The sequence below is a fragment of the Molothrus ater genome, chromosome 1 (assembly GCF_012460135.2).
Source record: "Molothrus ater isolate BHLD 08-10-18 breed brown headed cowbird chromosome 1, BPBGC_Mater_1.1, whole genome shotgun sequence".
Taxonomy (NCBI): Eukaryota; Metazoa; Chordata; class Aves; order Passeriformes; family Icteridae; genus Molothrus; species Molothrus ater.
In genome coordinates, this window is record NC_050478.2 from 128,132,751 (window position 1) to 128,151,049 (window position 18,299).

General features: G+C 37.2%; 1 protein-coding gene across 38 annotated transcripts in view; it reads right to left on the bottom strand.

The window, feature by feature from the left end:
- Positions 1–18,299, bottom strand: part of RIMS2 (regulating synaptic membrane exocytosis 2) — a 448,046-nt gene that overhangs the window by 48,992 nt on the left and 380,755 nt on the right. For 25 of the 38 annotated variants that reach the window (XM_036406572.2, XM_054515962.1, XM_054515958.1 and 22 more), the window contains one exon: positions 4,314–4,555. The exons of 12 other annotated variants lie outside the window; for them this stretch is intronic. In XM_036406572.2, coding sequence (XP_036262465.1) covers positions 4,314–4,555 — 242 coding nt within the window. The remainder of the gene's footprint in view (positions 1–4,313; positions 4,556–18,299) is intronic. One more of the 38 variants, XM_036406569.1, reaches the window with a different exon arrangement.

An 18,299-nucleotide genomic window follows, 5' to 3' on the forward strand; every position in this document is an offset into this window, starting at 1 on the left:
CACACGAAGGCTCTGATTTCTATCCAAACATAGTTACACGTCTCTGAAGGCATTCCTGCACTGGTCACTCTCAAGTTGGGCTGTTACTTCCTTTTTTCATCTCTTTTAATAGATTCCACCTATTTGTAATCAGATTGCCAAAGACATGATGGGTCTCAGTCCCTGAGAGTGCGCTGGACCTGCACGGGTCACCCAACATACACACGTGATGTTTTAGTATATAAGATCCATGGACTGCCCCAGATTCTGAAAACATGCATTAAAGTGCTTTGGCTCTTGGCTATAATCAGCCTACAAACACAATAGGCTTTGGCTGACTAAAGAAAAGACAAAATATTTACCTTGCTGAAAGAGAAATGTCAGCTAAATAAGGGCAGTGAAGGCACACGAGTATCTGCCTGCCAGAGACAGTGCGTGTAAATTGAAAGGGATGCCTAAGATGGCATGATAAGAGAGGACAAAGATTTTACTCATTAATGAAATATAACTGAGAATTAGGTCTGCATCTCTATAGAAATCTGATCAGTTCCCTCAGGGCTGACCAGCAGGAAAACAATTTCATTCCAGATATGAATAGCTAAGCCTGTTAAGTATTGCATTTTGCATTCTGTCTTCCTCAGTAAAGAAAGCCGTCTTTTCCACAAGGAAGAATGCCTGTTACAACATAAACTTCTAACCCATCAAATTTTAGCTTCTAGAATTGATAGCTTGACTCAAGAATGAGGAGTATACCTTTAGCTATTTTTGGAGCCCTGGAAACGTACAGGAACCAGAAATAAAATAAATTCTTATTTATCTTGCTGCTCTACTCTTCAGAATCTTGTCATTTACCCAAGTCTTAAGTAAAAGGTACCTTATGAAAAATTACTTTTGTGTCATTCTCTTTACCCATAAAACAACTGTTCCTACCTGAAAAGGAATACAGAGCAGAATAAAAAATAAATTTCTGTATCTATTTTGAGTGTCAACTTCTTAACACTATGAAACAGCAAGAAACATTATAAACATAATTTGAAAATGCATTTAAAACTGACCTTATAAGGCATGTATTGTAAGTCTGATACACAGTCCTGAAAACAGTTATGATGACCTACTTTCAGAAAAACTTCTGGCATAGATTTAGTTATAAAATATGAATGAAGAAAACCACTGAAGTAAAACTGTACTTTACAAAACACTTGAAAAAAGCTTCAGAGATACAGAGAGTATCTCTGTATGCTCATATGGAAATACTATCTGTATCTCAGAGATAGTATAAAAAAAGTTATATATATATATATAACTTTTTATAGAAGTAGTGTTATCTTCTGATATTGGTATGCTTTCTCAAGCCTAATATGTAAGGAGACACTTAGCCAGCCATATTATATAATATCTTCAGAAAGTACCTAAGAAACTTATATACTTAATCCAGTTTCTATATGGTACCAGTGCCCTGACACCAGAATAACTCCTGCCTCTCCATTCCAGAAAACCGTACTTACAAGACACCTGCAGGAAATTAGTGTTTTGGTTCCAGATTGTACCAATACATGATTCCTTGTGCAGGCACCCACCATCTGAGAAAAGGAACATGATGAGACAAACTAGAGAAATTTATAAATTCATTAAACACCTTATTTGTAAGTTTTAATTCTCTGGTATCAATGTACAATGCTGGTGTCCAACATTTTCTGTAAGATGTACCAATGGATGGAAACAGAACACTTTGGGTTGGAAGGGACCTTAAACCCCATCTAGTTACACCCCCCCTGCAGGGGGGACAGAGACACCCTCCACATGGGCTGCTCAGACCCCCCTCTAACCTTGCCTTGAACATTTCCAGGGATGGGTCATCCACAAGGCAACCTGTTCTGGTGTCTCACCATTCTCTTTGTGAAGGCTCTGAAGACATGCCAGGTATTTCTTCATGGTGTGGCCTCACACTCACCAACCACGTTCTGTCACTGTAGACACAGCACCATGCACGCACCTCATCCAGGGCCTGACGTGTGGCCACAGGCCTGCTCACCACAACCAGCAATGCTTGTGTGACCCAGCTATTAAAGATGCTTGTGCTGTGCTGTAGCAGCAGCCACATGTAGCCACCAGACAGGGCCCCTTGGAGACACTTGTCCAATAGAGCAACAGGAGCAGGTGTGCAGTACCAGCTCTACAACACAACCCTCAGCCCCCACCTGGATCCCAACCAACCAACATGAGGGGCTTTTCCAGGAGAAGGCAGCAGGAGCTGCTCTGGCTGCTCTGGTCAGGGCCAGGCACAGGCCAGCCCTGAGCACAGGACAGTCCTGGGGAGCAGCCAAGGGCCAGGGGCTGCTAGCCAGAGCCGTGCCAGCTCCCCAGCTCTTGCCACTCCTCTAACAGCACCAAATTACAGCTCCTCACTCAAGAGTTTGTCTGAACGCCCCACTCACAGTCAGTGGGTCTAAAGACTTTGAGTACTCTTTGAGACAGTTATATTTCCCATTTGTCCCTGACTGGAGCATCTAATCAGTCATTGGGCAACTGACTGGATATAACAGAGAGAAAAACTTCAGCTTAAAAGTACCAAATAACAAAGACAGTGTGGTATTTAAATCAGATCTAGACCAGACACACAATACAGATTCTCTCTAGTGCTGAGACGTACTTGAGCAATGTACAAAGAGCTGCCATCTGTCATTTAATAGCTCTTATGGCAAGAGAGACCAGATTAGATAATAAAAAGTAATGTAGTGCATTGTATATGATTTGATATTCAAATGCATCTGTACAGTTACATAGCTGTGTACTATCAGAAGGTAAAATTTTAGACTTCCAGGTAAGCAAGAGATCAATTTTTTTTCTTGCCTAACCAGACACTTCCCAGATTTGTCCAAAGGTGATTTCATCTTTTATCTGTCATTTATTTCAAAGAAATTAGAAATGTACATGAACCTGCCCTGCAAGTGAACTGGTAAAACACAATGGTGCTGCAAAGTCTTGCCTACAAATGGACTACTAACGGAGTCATCAGTGTCTGCATGATATTCTGGGTTTTCTCTACAGACATTCTTTCCCCTCTTCATCATTCCCTCCTGTTCATACTACATTCAATAAAGACAAGCTTCCCACCCTCTTCCACATTGTTACCTCTCCTTCTTTCCTTTTTTTTTTTTTTGTTTTACTCTTTACAGTACTTGAAATCCCACCCACACCCCCCAAAAGTTTACTTTAAAAATTTACCACATTTTCTGACAGTGCAAATCATTGTTTTGCTCCATTTTGTTGTACATTAAAACTCTTACCACTTTGGTTTGGAAAGAACCGAGAAATTTCTTATCTGTGTTTCAATGGTGGTTAGCACAAAGGAGACCTTCAGATAGGACCTCACCCAGCAGGGCACTGTAAACTTAAATTGCACTGTATGAAAGCATCACAACAGCTTTTTCTTAAATACTGAGAATACAACATATCTTCTGTATGTACCTTGAAATATATATTATATATTTATATATGCATACTTATATAAAGTGATTAAATACTTCTTTTATATGAATATTATTGAAACACAAGTAACATTTTTCCATGTAAAATACACTTGTCCTATACAGTGTCATTATTTGAAATTGAGCTTTTCAGAGTGCATTATATGGATTTTCCCCAGAATAGGAAGAAATAGAAAAAAAAACATGTAAGATTTTAAGTGCTTTGGACATCAAAGCAGAAAAACTCTTCATTTTCCTAGGCAGCACATTGAAGTATCCAATTTTAATTGAGAGAAACAGAAATGAGGAAAATTTCTACGGATGGCGATTAGGCTCGTAGGCTGAAAAGAAAATAATCAAAACACAAGAAAACATTTGCACTAAAGTAACAGAACATATCATTTTGTTCAGGAAAATTGCTTTGTTTCAAAATAAGGTTGCATGTTTAAAGGTGAAAAAACCTCATGTTCAAATACACAAACACACTATCTGTGACAAAACCAAAGGCATCTTGCAGCATTTCAGCGACCTTTCAGAAACTTCAGTAAGGAATCCCCCCAAATGAAAGTACATCTCATGCTGGTTCCTGAAAAGCTGAAAAGTAAGGAATTAGTGTATTAAGCAGGTTCCAGCAAGCAGAAGATAAAAGCTTCAGTCCAACCTGAAAAGGATCTTTGCTGAAAAAAAAAATAATTTAGTAAATGTTCAGAGGAAAAAAGATAATTGACCATTTTCTTCATTCCACAGCATATTGTTGATGAGGCAACTTCAACAGGATCTTCAAATGATTAAACTGTAATATATAAGTATTATATTATGCACATTTAACTGATAATTTGAGAGAGAGAAAAAAACTGTAGTTCCTACCAGTTTGGCTGAGTTGTGACGTGCTACGGCTCTTTCTGGACAGCCCCACGATGGCGACCATCTTTGCACCAATGCTGGAGCGCCTCTTTTTGCTGCCACCACCAACAGTACCCACTGCCGTGTCCGACTGGCTGCCATCATTCTTCTCCAGCGTGTACATCTCCCCACTGATGCTGGTGCTCTTTGTCATGTTCTTTCCTGAGATGGCCATCTGTCTGCTTTGCATTTTGGATGTAAAGACACTGTCAGCCAGTTGATGGATAAACAGTGCAGACAAAGAGTAAAAAGGGGAAGACAGAAAAGGACAGGTTTCAGATGGAAGGTTTTGGGAGACTAGTGGGTAAAAGCAGCTAATCACACAGATAGGGTTTGGTTTTAAGAGGTAAAAGGAGAAACTTTAATTCTAGGGTCCTGTTTGGTCCACTGTAAAAATACTGACTCATCAAAATTGTGTTTTAAATAACAAGCTCTTATTTACCGATCGACTAAAAACTTATTACTAGCAAAAGCATACCAAAGAATTAATGCATCCATATATCATATAATACTTCTTGCTTGGAAAATTTAAGTTCTGGACTCAGTGCTGTGTGCCTCTTCTTCTCACATATATACACTCAAATAACCTATATTCCTCTGGGAAACAGACACTTGATTCTTTAGTGAGTAGAAAAGAGCATCCGTCTGAAGCCCAGTTTTGATTACTAGCCATCCAGACATTTCAAGGATGTTCTCATTAATCTGGTTTAGCTCAGTTCATCATACAGTAATGAACACCCACAGGTTTTCCTCCATCTCTGCATCAACAAATACAAGTACTAGATATCCATTTCACACAACACTTGACTGTTATGTGGCATAGATCATCAGTACTGATGAAATTGAATTCAATTCTAATGTATCTTTTGTACTTGTTTAGAGGCTCTGTAAACGTGCTCTATGTGGCTGCATCTAAACTGTCTGATGCAGCATTTCAGGTGTCCCAGGAGAACCTGATCTACCAGCAGTCCAGGCTAAGAGACCTTTCTTTCCTCAGAAATGGCCATCTACACTGATGACAACAGCACTTATCCAAATTTTGCCCTGACATCTAATTGGTAGGTATCTGAACAAATATCCAGAACTGGAAGCTCTGGGAGACATGTGGGGCTGAAAATATACAGAGAATTTTCTATATCAATGAAGATCTTGCACAGAACTTAGACCTTTATTATTCTTTTCAGTACAGTACTTTTTAACAAAAAATCCCCATGAGATTCCATTTTAAACAATCCACAAAACTGTGGAATATTTCTGGAACCCAGGGGAAATTTTTTTTTGTTAAATCACCAATAGATAAATGCTCAAATGAATATTTTTTTCTTCTTAAACAGATTTTCAAATACATGCAAAAGCTGTTGCTAGAGCTTTAGTGCTCAGCAAATGTCTCTAGAACAAATTTTTCTGTGTATAGAAAAATATATCTACTCCTCTTCCTTTACCTATTATGGCCTGAAATCGATTTCCTAAAAGGAAGGAATTATTGTTTCTTTACGAAGATTTTTGCAATACTCTGTCAGTTTTTTTCAATATTCTATCAGTAACTTGTCTATGGAATTAATGCAGTGCACTCAAAAGTAAATAAATACTTATAGCTTAGCCCCAACCCAAAGGGAAAGCTAAGAGCTGGTTCACAGCAGAAGTAGACCTTTGTCATCGAAAAATACTGAGTGTACTTCTCAGGGAAGGTGCAGGGAAAAATATGAATAAGAGTTTGGGTCAGCAGATGGAGAAGCACAAAACAAAGCTGAGAGAGAGTCATAGTGGCCTTGCCTGGACACACAGTCACAAAATACTGAACACAGTGGTAACCTGAAAGCTTTTTTCTTACCCTCTTAAGCTCTCTGTGTTGTTATGTGTTAGTACACAGTGACTCTCATTAGTACATTTATCACCAAGGGAGGAGCAGGATAGGATGTGGGTAAAGAGGAAGGCAGGGAAACAGTAAAAGAGAATTTGTATTTCTGTGTCTTATTAGCACCATGTTAACTTACTTGTTAGATGATAGCATCACATGCTGTATTTTTAATCAAACTAACACCTCTAAGAATTCAGTCAAAGAAAACAGACAACACTGAAACCATTTCTCAGTTTCAACATTACCTTGCATGTAAAAATACTAGAGGTCTAGGAAAAACATGGCTGTGAAGAGCTAGTATCTTCAACTTTATCTTAAGCAAAATTTTATTAAGAATCAGAAAATTAGAGCCCCTTATCCAATAATGCTATTTTTAATCCAAATTCTCAAAGGAAATATGATAATTGTGTGCTTTCAGTCGATCTCCTTCTTTTCAATATGTTTTAAAATCAGATAAATTTGACAGAGCAGTAGGAATCTAAACTATTTAGTTTCTAAAACTGTTTTGAAAACAGATCCCTGGAGAGAGATCTTATGCATGCCTCTTTGGGGAAAGATGGCAGAAGAAGTCATGGAATCTCTCTTAGTGGAAGCTAATTCACAGATACAGGCTGGTGGAGGAAGTAAGGTTTTCACTGCTTGCAGAACAACCTATTTCAGTGATCCCTTTTTTCAAAAATAATACCCAGAAAATCAGTGAGTTCCTATCATATAGCAAACAGTAATCAATGCGTTGTTTTGTAAGTGTTATTACCATTCAATAAAGTCCTATGTCATCAGTGGAAACAGAAATATTCTGCATTTTAGTATAGAAGTTACACTGAAAAGAAAGTCACAATTTCCTGAGTTGAATGTGTCTTTGAGGTGCTTTTTTGTGTCCTTTCCAAGATTTATAGTTCTATTTAAGCAGAATGGATTACAGTAGTTGCTCTATTAAAGAAATCAGTGTCTTTAAAGAGGCTGGTTGCTATAGTTTCACTGTGCTGTTATCTGTGAAATTGTTTTGAATTACTAAAATTTGCTTCTTGGCTTCTGTACCACAAAACGTTTTGCTGTATACTGCTGCCAGTAATGATATAGGCTTCAGTCAGACACCTTCTCTTGGCCAACTTTTTAAGAAAGGTAGGAAAGGGAATTCAAATGAGAAGAAAGGAAGGGATTTAGATTTAAGTGGATATACCAAATACTAGTACAAATGGCTGATACTAAAAATTCATTCACAATCCTCTATTTTTTTTTTCCCCAGTTGAACTCTGTTTTCTTCCATTAAAGGCTTGGGGGTTTTCCCCTTCTCTAAAAGCAGCAGGGAATACATCTTTTCTACAGTCCTAACCAGCAAACAGCCCTTGGAGAAAGCCATCCCATAGCAGGGACTTTGGTTTTTTGCAATTCCTCTTAGCAAAAAAACTTTGAGAAATACATACCAGGAGAGTTATGAGTGGTTTATAGTGCCTCAAAATAAACCTAGAGTGGTCATGAGCACTTCCTCCAGCAGCACTTTGAATCCTTTCTGGCCATCCAAACCCTCATTTACTAATTTTTCTTAGCAGATACTTGATACCCTCTCCAGTAGAAACCATCCTTCTACCCAGCCTGACTTTTGAAAGTGCCACAGATGGATCATTCTCAGAAAAACTGGGTATTGTATGTCAGATTTGGTTCCTTTCTGGGCTAATAGAAAGGTTTTCCTCAGAGTAAAATTTAGAGAGTAAATCATACAATCTTTTTTCTTAACAGGAAACAGAAATTACTGGAAGTTTTCTTTATATTACATATACACAAACCTAATCTCACACACATGCAGTTAAATACATTCAACAGTATTTTAAAATAGACATTATATAAAAGTAATTTATGAAATTGTATGAGGTAATGAATAGATATGAAGTAAAAATAGGGTTCTCAAGGTGTCTAATAAGATAATAATAATTTTTAAAATATCCTCAGCAAAGAGAATATGCAGCCAGATGCTGGGGGGAAGAATCAAATACAGAAGGAAATAAAGTAATTATCCTAGTCCAAATAATATGTGCATAATGACATAATAATACTATTATTAGAATGAAAACCAGAACAAAATCAGCACACAACCCCAGCTATGTGGCAGCCCACAGCCTACAGCAAGAGCAGAGTGAAGGTGGCAGCCAGGCTACTGCCTTTGGCTTAACAGGACCAAACAATCAGCAAGAGCAGGATAAAGGGCAAAGCTCACATAGGAACATTGCTTCCTGCACTATCCCAAAATCCAGGAAAACTCTTGAGGAAACCAAGAGCTGGAGACAGGTCCTAGTGTAAATATCTTTTCAGACACTTCAGTTTTCCAGTGAAAAAAGGAAAAGGAAAGATGCATACACTTTAGAGGAATACTCAAAGATAAAGCAGAAAGTCCTTTAAAAAAAGCTACAAGAGAAACATAAGACATTAGAAAAGATATTATAGTGAGATAGCTATATAGATTTGTAATTTAAAGCCAATGGTGGAGTATGAGAGCCCTAGCTACTAAATAGTATTCTTAAAAATATACTATGTTAGCCAGCTGAGGAGAGTCAGACTGACAGAGACCTGTCATGTCAAAGGTATTCTAAAGTTTGCTGATGAAACTAGATTAGGAGAAGCTCCTGACTCCCTTGAACACAAAAAGGCTCAGCAGAGAGACTTAGAGAAATTAGAGGTCTGGGAAATCACCAACCATACAAAGTTTAACAAAGACAAGTGCTGGATTCTGCACCTGGGATGGGGATTGTGCATACAGAACACGAAACAAGTCTGGAAATTGGCACCACAAAAAGGGACCCGGGGGTCACTAGCAAGCTGACCATGAGTCAGCAGTGCCCTGGCAGCCAGGAGGGCCAGGGGTGTCCTGAGGGGCATCAGGCACAGCATCACCAGGCAGCCAGGAGGGGATTGTCCTGCTCTGCTCTGCACTGGGGCGGCCTTGCCTTGAATCCTGGGGTAAATTTGGGCACCACAATATAGGAAAATATAAAGGTATTAAAGGGCACCCAAATGGCAATGAATAGTGAAGGGCCTTGAGAAGAAGCCATATGAGAAGCAGATCAGCTTACTTGGTGTGTTCTCTCTGGAGGAGACTGAGGGGAGACCAGTCTTTACAGCAGTATTAGAAATCACAATTTTTAATCTCATTGCTCTGCCATAAACATATGTATCAGAGAATCAGATTTACACAAGTCATTTGGCAGACCTTGCAGGTTTCTTTATTGCTTTATTTCAAAGTCAAAGCAAAATTAATATTATTGCTTTCCAGTTCAGTTTTCTGTTAATGATCCCTAATGAAAATAAGGCATCCAAATTAGTGAAAATTCACATTGCCAAGTGTGTAGTACAGCTGTGGGCTGTGATGTCCTAGAGAAAGGATTTTAACAATTTTTCATATGTTGTAAAAGATATATTCTAATATATGTCTCCTGTGAGACTGGACGACCCACTGAAGACTTTGTTTACTGCTTTTTACAAGCAGGAGATGAATTTTAATGCCATTCATAATAGACCTGGTAACTCAATCAGAGATGCTCTTATTTCATTAATTTACTGAAGAAATTTAACAAAACCAGCATTATGGGGACAGCTGTGATGTAGGAAATAACATTTCCATGGGAACAGCGCTTCCGGCCAATACTCGTACTCATCTGCCAATTCACATCCAAGAGAGACACTGTAGGTTCAAAATTATAATGACTTAGTCTCTGGAGATCCACTTGGTCAAAAATTATTCTATTAAATTATTGGTGGTATAAATCTCTAATAGCTACTGGACTGACAATTATTAGGTTCATTTTATTGAAATTATTACAAGAAAGTTGGGAGGAAAAACAGAGCAGTCTTTATAATCTATTTTTTTATGTATATTGCCATTCAAATAAAATTAGTGGCCACATCTCAAAATAGAAGTAGAAATATTTTGATATGAAATTTCTTTTTTCAAAACTCTCTTTCATTACAAATCAGGAATACCTCACCTGCTACAGTACATAGGTTGACTTGAGCTGTATTTCCCCCTTTCTGGTAGATGTAAAGCTGTCCACCCTGCTTTATCATTATAAATTGATGAAAGTATTCCATGACATCTCTAGCAATTTTTTTTCAAATAGGAATAAATGGCAGAGGCAGGGGTCAGGGCATTAGATTATTTACAAATCATAGCCACAGCAAATGAATGATGCAGAAAAAACACTGTAACAACTAGCTTTTTCCAAATGCTAGCAGTTGAATTATACACAGACCTTCAGAGATTTTTGATATAATTTCTCACCTTCAGAGATTTTTGATATAATTTCTCACCTCTGATAAAATAATTGGATATTTTCAAACATAAAAATACAGTTGATATCTTCTGTTAATTTAAATAGCAATTATAATGAAGATTACATTAATATTCATCTAGTGTCAATAAATTTTCAAGTTTTCCTCTACAAAGTTACAGAAGAGCTTTATTACCCTGCTAACAGTAATGAATCTTTGATGAAATCCCTTTTTTGGATATAGTGAACTAAACCAGTGATTTACTCTGTGTGGATGCAAAAAAAGTCTAGCAAGAAAATTAGTTGAGGTCTAGAAGTCTTGCGTTAGTCAGCTGTCTCATATTCACTGGTAATAAAAGAAGTCCATATGAGCTCTGAAGGCTTGGAAATAAAGTACATTGCAGTCAAAGACCGAGTGAACTTTGAATAACATCCAAATTCTTTGAGCTTAGAAACCATCTTCTTTAACCCAGCCTGGCAAAGAGGCAGTTTGTAAAAGCTGGGTACCAACTAGCTTGCTAAATTAAAACTGATCATGAGCAACCTGATTTAATCGAGACTGTTCTCTTGCAGAAATGTGCCTTGCATGTACTTCATCTGAAAGTTAAATGTTGTGTGCCTGTTCCAGCCTGCTGTTTAATTAGTCTTCCAACAGGGAGGGAGGAGAGGGCCCAGTAGTTTTCTGTATTTACACTGCTATGTCACAATCTATACTGCAAACTGGCTTAGTGCTGCTCAGTGCTGTTTCTTGAAGGACTGAATAGAGCTCTATGAAATGGAAGGCAAGCAGTGAATAGCTAAACCAGACATTAAATCCAGTATGTGTCCCAGACCTCAAATCACCAGAGAAATAATGTAAAATTAAGTCAGGAAAGTGAAAAAAAATTCAGACTTGAAGACTGAAGTGCTCAAAAATATACAGAGGTAAGACACATAATGTTTTGCCTGAGGGTAAGAAGTACTATAATTTATCATCTTGCTAAACTGAAATTGCTGTGAGGGAGACTTAAGTATTTAGAAAACTCACTGACAGTTAGAAAACTTTGTAAGATAGACATAGGGGAACTAGACAGGATGAACTACTGAGATTACATTAAGAGAAAAATCACATAATACACAGGGAAGATCCAAATGTCTTGGAAAAGGGCTTTATTTAAATAAATTTCTGTCAGCAATATGGATCTCACTATAGCTGCATCTATACTTCACTCATGAAAGATGGTATTTCTATGATTAGTACTGCACAAAGGGAATATGCTCAGGCTCATTTTAATGTTTAGGTGCATGTATGTGGCAGTGGCTGTCTAAAGACTAAAACAACTCTAACATTTCCTTCATCCTTGTGCATGCAGGTTGCTTGAGGACTCTGAAAAATCAGGGTCAGAATAGGCGCTGCTAACATCTCCAAAACTCATAGCATGTCTCTGAATTGATCTTCTGGGACTGAGAACTAAATGGACACGAGCAAGAAATCTGAAGCCGTAATTACTTCAACCAAAGACACATTATCTGGGACACCATGCTCTTGCCTGTCTGACTTCTGTCACTTTGACAAAATGACTTTGAGTCACTTTTGGTCTCTGGGGGAAATTATAAAAGCATACAGAAAACTTAAGACCATCATAAAAAAGAAAATGTGAGGAAAGGTGTCTCACATCTTTCTGAACATGAGCCTGAAACCTTTGTTTTTCTGAGCTGGAGAAGGCAGGTCTATGACCAAATGTCCCTGCTGAGACAGTGTGTACATGGCACACCATGCAAGTTTGAAGCAGCTTTCCTCTTTTTTACCTTGGGCCTCCATAGGAGTCGTGTTTATGCCATGGCTGCTATCTGGGAAGTGCTGGGCTCTCAGTGGTATTTGTAAGGAATTTTGATTTCTTCCTAGGGGCTACCTGATGACACATCTCCCACGTTGTTTAGCTGGCACCTTATGGGCCTTAGGAGAAGTATGAACATGCAGTGAAATTACTGAAAATGTTAATATGTTTGGTCAAAACCCATTAAAAACAGACATATGGGCAATGCCCAACCACTGGAGCATTATCTTTCCACAGCTATTAAGCACACAGTAGTAAGAGCAGCACTGGGCCCCTTATCCTTAGTTAAATATAGTACTTGCTAGATAGGCCTGGCAATGTGTTTCAAAGGCAATAGCACAAATCCAGCAACTGCATTTTAGGAATACTTCTAAGAAGTACCATGAAGGAATTTATGTTTGCTTATTGGAAGGCTAAATTATAAGCTTATTACGTATTTTTAATGAAGTACATTTTTAGGAATATGTATTAATTTTACAGAATCTTGTCACTCTTCTTTTAAAATAATACTTAGGTAAAAAGAGTGAAAAGATGGAATCACTAAGAGCCATATCTGTCCAATCATAATGTCCAAGAAAGAAAAGCCTTATAAGCTTCAATATTCAATCCCTTGTTTTGGTAAGTTTCTACAACACTTCTAGTTTTTGCTGTTGCTATTCTTGTCTGTTGTGCTCAGTCCTTGTACAAATAAAGATAAAAAAGTCTGTCTATTGAAAATCTTATTATTCAATCTAGCTTTAAATACTTTTAGAAAATTAATCTTTTTATAACACAATTTAAAGTGCAAAAACTAATTTCAACATTTATATTTGCTACAAACCCTCATTTTAACTTTTTCCTTCATCTCTGCTTCCTTGAGTGTCTACAGGGCTTTCTCCCTTCATTTCTTGTGGTTTTGTTTTGTATAAACTACTGATGTACAGTTTTAAAATAAACTTTAGCAACAGGAGTGCATCATGGTTCAGGAGTGCTTTATGGATCACAGGTCAGAGCTGGCTCAACAGAGGCAAAATTGCAGGCTTCAGTTCACGGAGAGGGAAGCAGTCTCAAAGATATTGCACTGCAGTCCAAGTAAGAATGTCTGAGTTCCCTGCTGAATGCCTGATATCAAAGCTGCAGACTGTTTCAAATAACTTATTTTTATTGTTCACCTGTTAATAATGTGCACTTCCAAATTCATTAATTTATTATATCCCAGCATATCAAAATGAATTTACTAACTGTAAAGGAGCCTATATATCTTTTGTATTTTCTCCAAAGTAACAGGAAAAAATAAGTCTCCAAGGGTTCTATAGACAGTGACAAGTAACTTAGAAACAGGTGACTTTACTAGATTTCTTAAATTATTTTTATTCTATTCTCAGTACAGATTTCATAAAAAATATATTTGTTCATATAATTCTGTTTGCTAACATTGATCTTCTGCATATTTTTCCATAATATTTTTCCAGAAGCTATAGATAATTTACTTCTAAATTTCATCTATGAAAATGTAAAAAAACAAATAGCCAAATTATTGTCCATGTGTGTTGGTACACACCCAGCAGCTCTATGAATTTATAGCTTTTGAATATATTTGCCTTTGTGTAGAAAATTAAAGGTAAAAATTTTACATTGAAAAGTAGTGACCTTGAATGTAAGCTTCAAATGGTCAAGAGTTTTTCATAAATTCCTAACAGATTCCACCCAGATCAATAATATAAGGAAAATTTTACTGAAAAAACCCTTTCTTTTTTTGAGTCCTCTGTTTTTAAAGACACAGACTGGCAAAATGCAAGCAGCTCTGCTTATCTAGTCATAAGAGCACAGAAGAGTTATGTTAGAGAGACAGAAAGTTGCTGCTTCTTTTTCAAGGACCCAGTGCCTCACACCTGCCCCAATTGCCCGGATAATGCAACATTTTGCAGCTGAAAAGAGCTGGTCAACATTGTACTGCAAACTGCCATTCTCATCCCAGGAATGGCAAGACCATTGGTTGTCATGTTAAAAAGTTGAAAAAGACCATCATCTTCTGTTGAGAGCTGTAGGAAACCGCATGCTGGCAAGCTTTCCCTGAAAACCTACATGAAGATGGATGTACTGAACCCACGTTCTCTCTCCTTCCACGGCAGAAATGACACTGGGTGAAATCAATCTATCTATATCTATCTATCTATCTATCTATCTATCTATCTATCTATCTATCTATCTATCTATCTATCTATCTACCTCTGTTGGAAGCACAGACTGCCTTTACTGCAATTCTGCTACAAGACTGATCATGCAGTGGGGAAAGGGTCTCATGCTACATTTTTCTCTTCCAAACATGTGACCTGTTTGGCTACAAAGGTTAGACACAATTAACTTCTTTCATTGAATAGTCTAGTTGAAGCAATCATTAAAATACTTTTGAAATAGCTTTAAAAACCAAACAGCACATACAATTGAAAATGGATTCTTAGTGTCTGTTATCTTTTGTACATCTTTTATATTTTTACCAGAATAAAGACTTTCAAAACCATTACTGGCTTCCATCCCTGTGAAGGAGCTTGCAAAGACTGCATTGACATGCTTTTTCTTCAGAAAAAGTACTGCATTTAACTGTTAATAGCTGCAGTCACAGTGGAAGGGTCATAAAACCTGAAATACTAAAATTACAATGTAATGAAAAACTAAGGAACAAATAGTCATCAGGAATCAGTTTTAAAACCTACAAATTAAATTCTCTAAAGTCTTTTTTTTACTGAATGAACTAGAACTAGAAAGTCAATTAGAAATGAATCTTTATACCTAACAATGGAAGGGGCACAAAAGCATTAAGAACCTTTGGAAAGAAATAAGGCTTCAGCTAAATAAATACATTACTTAAAGCCATACACTGCACTCTGTTTCTTGAATTTTTAAGTGCTCTGCAAAATTACATCCCAGCTGAATTTTTCCACAACACATTTTCCTTTCTTGGTTGTGTCATCTTCTTACTTAATCAGCTCTATTTCTTCTACTATCTTTTAGAATTCATTTTCTTTTTTCAAACAGGATATCACAGATTCCTTCCAAATAAATAGCAATATTTTGTGACTTGCACATGCTTTTTATTTCCAATCTCTGTCCTCTCTGTCCACCCACATAGACAATTTCTTTGTCCACTCTCTCACCATTTCAAATGACAGGTACTGCAGCACTTTTCTCCAGCCCTGCAATTTACTCAATAACCCCTTCCAGGATACTATATAAAAGGTAAGTTTCATAGCCTTTCTATTTGGTTGTCTCATCTTCCTCCACATATCAGTAAAAAGTTACACTCTCTTTTACACAGTTGTCTATAATTCATCCTTACTTCCTAGTATCTTGGCACTTGTTCCTTATCACATTTATCATCTTTCATTCAAGACTGAAAGATCAACTCCTGATCATCAAGCTTGCCCCTCATGCACTTGATATATTTTTAGCAAGGACCTCATGTTTTGTCCTCATTGTCTTGAATGCTTGAAAATAGCTCTCCAGAAACATTCACAAAGATACTTATTTTCTCTCCTCAAATCTCCCCTTAGTATTCGTTCCCTGTTGTCAAGATGTCTCCAGCACTGTGTTGTACCTATCTCCTGTGGAACATCTCTTTGTTCTCTGTGCTTCCCTCTCTGGACTCATATGTTATTTCATAATTTAGACTCTGTGTGCTTGGAACAGAAGTTGTATTTTTCTACTGTATTTCAACAGTGAAATCCTGCTCTGTCACTACATTTGCTCTGTACTCTCATGGTAAAACAAAACTATTGTGACTATCAGAATAAATGCTTGGGATTGACATTTTAAAAAATATTAAGGGATAAAATTTAGGGCAGTCTAAAACAGATTACCTTTAATAAAGAGTATTAATGATCAAAGATTATAGATAAGGAGGCTTTATTTTTTACCCTGAGATTATCAAGGAGATGGAGTAAGAAAAAAAGTTAGTGAACTCCACATAATAAATACCCAACAGCAAAGCTGGAGCCACTCTTTGTTTGTTAATGTGTACTGCAAAGAACACAATTATGATTTCCCTACATATCAAGCATATGCCAAAGTTTAGTTTTACAGAGTTTAATTAAGGCTAAATCTGATGCTGCAACTACTTCTGGCAAAAAAATTAACTGATTTAATGTACACCAGTGCTCCAAAAGCTAATGCCTTTTATTGTGCCAAGGTACTCTGTGAAATAGGCATGGGATGAATTAGTGATGAATGTCTGTGTTTACAGCCATTTCAACCCACCCATGATCTCAGCAGATTGAAGACCTCAGTGGGACTATTACCATTACTGCTGAAGTATATAAACACAGTAACATCAAGAGGTATGATGTATCCTTAACAAGGTGATTTTTTGATTTTGGAGTGATTGTGAGCAGGCCCTGCATTCCATAGTGCTCAGAGGAAAGGTGGCTGCTGTCCAACTACAGATGCACCTCTGAAGTAAAAAATATCTTGAAAATTCCCGTCTGCAATATATCTTTCCTTGATGCCTAAGATCTCAAGAACTACATGATAATTTGCTACTATTCTATCAAGGGAGAATTGGCTGCCTTTGTTCTGCTGGGTGTCTCAAATACCTATTGATATTTTTAATTGATATGTTTGGTTACTTTTAATATTTGTGGTGTGTCTGAAAACATTCTTTTTTGGAAGCTGAAGTCATTACCCTATCTTATAAATTTCCAAGTGTCTGTTACTTTAAAAATTGCCAGAGAAATGAGCAGAAGGCACGGAATTTTCAAAAACTGATCCTGCCTTTGGGCTTGTCCACTGAACACACAAGTCATAATATTTCAATATGTTAATGAGACACAGCTACATGTGTATATAAATGTGTATACATATCTACAGCTGCCCCTATCCAGGAATCAATCTGGCTTTTCTGTTCCATTCTTACCCTAGAAAAATGCTCAGACAATGCTAAAAAATGAGCACTGACTCTACCATAGTAAAGGAGGTGAATACAAACTTTTCTGTTCATTCCCAGCTTGCATACTAAAATGGTCAAAATGTGCAAAGTGGGGAAATAATATTAGAGACTGATTTCCTTGAAGGGAGCCAAACTCTAACACAAACAAAAGTCACTACACAACAGTCACTTAATAACATCTTGTTTCTTTATTGAGATTCCTGACTTGTGTCACTTCTTCCTGAAGGCAGAGAGCAGCTAGCAAGCAGAAGAACAAGCTGGCTCAGGAAACAAGGAGGTGTTCCTCAAAAAAGGATGTTACTTTCTATGGGGAACAGCATATTGGCTAAAGACCAGCTTGAGTGATCTAGAAACCTGGAACAGAGTCATGCTGTTGAAAGGCCAGACTTTCAGATCCATTAGACTGGGAAATTAGTGGGAAATGAGAAAGGTCTTCAAGTAATCCTTTCACACAGTACCATACTACAGGCCCTGGAACACATATGCCAAGGCACTCTTAAAGACAGCTGGTTCTAAACAACTGTTTTTGCTAAAATCTTAAATGCATGAATGTGAGTGAAAGGAATGATGGCACAATATATAAAGGCAGTAGTATGGCTATGCCAGTTCCTATCACCCAAGACTCTACACTAGGCATCTTGATTCTCTCTTTGAATCCCCTTTGTTTTAAGTATGTTATATGTGTGAGTATCTACAAGCAAGCACATGTATAAGTTTGTAGCAAGGAAAGAAAATGGATTTCCATGGATTGCTCTGCGCTTACCCTAATGTATACGAGCACAATATAACAGGCATAAGTTATTTAGAGGTAGTCCAGAATTGTCAGGCTAAAAGAAAATGTATTTTTTTCTGAGATTTTCTACCATTCTTGTGTGACAGAGAATGGGTTCAAGAATATTCATCAAATCGGAAACTTATTTTTTCTAATGAAGAAAAGAGGAATGTTGCATTTCTCTCAATGGGACATATATGGATTTTGCAATACAAAAAGTCAGACAGTTACATTGTTTTAAGGATTTGTGGAAAAATGTATAATTCTAGAATATTCTAGAATATCTGATAAAACCAGAGCCAGTCGGGCTGCAATGTTTCTGG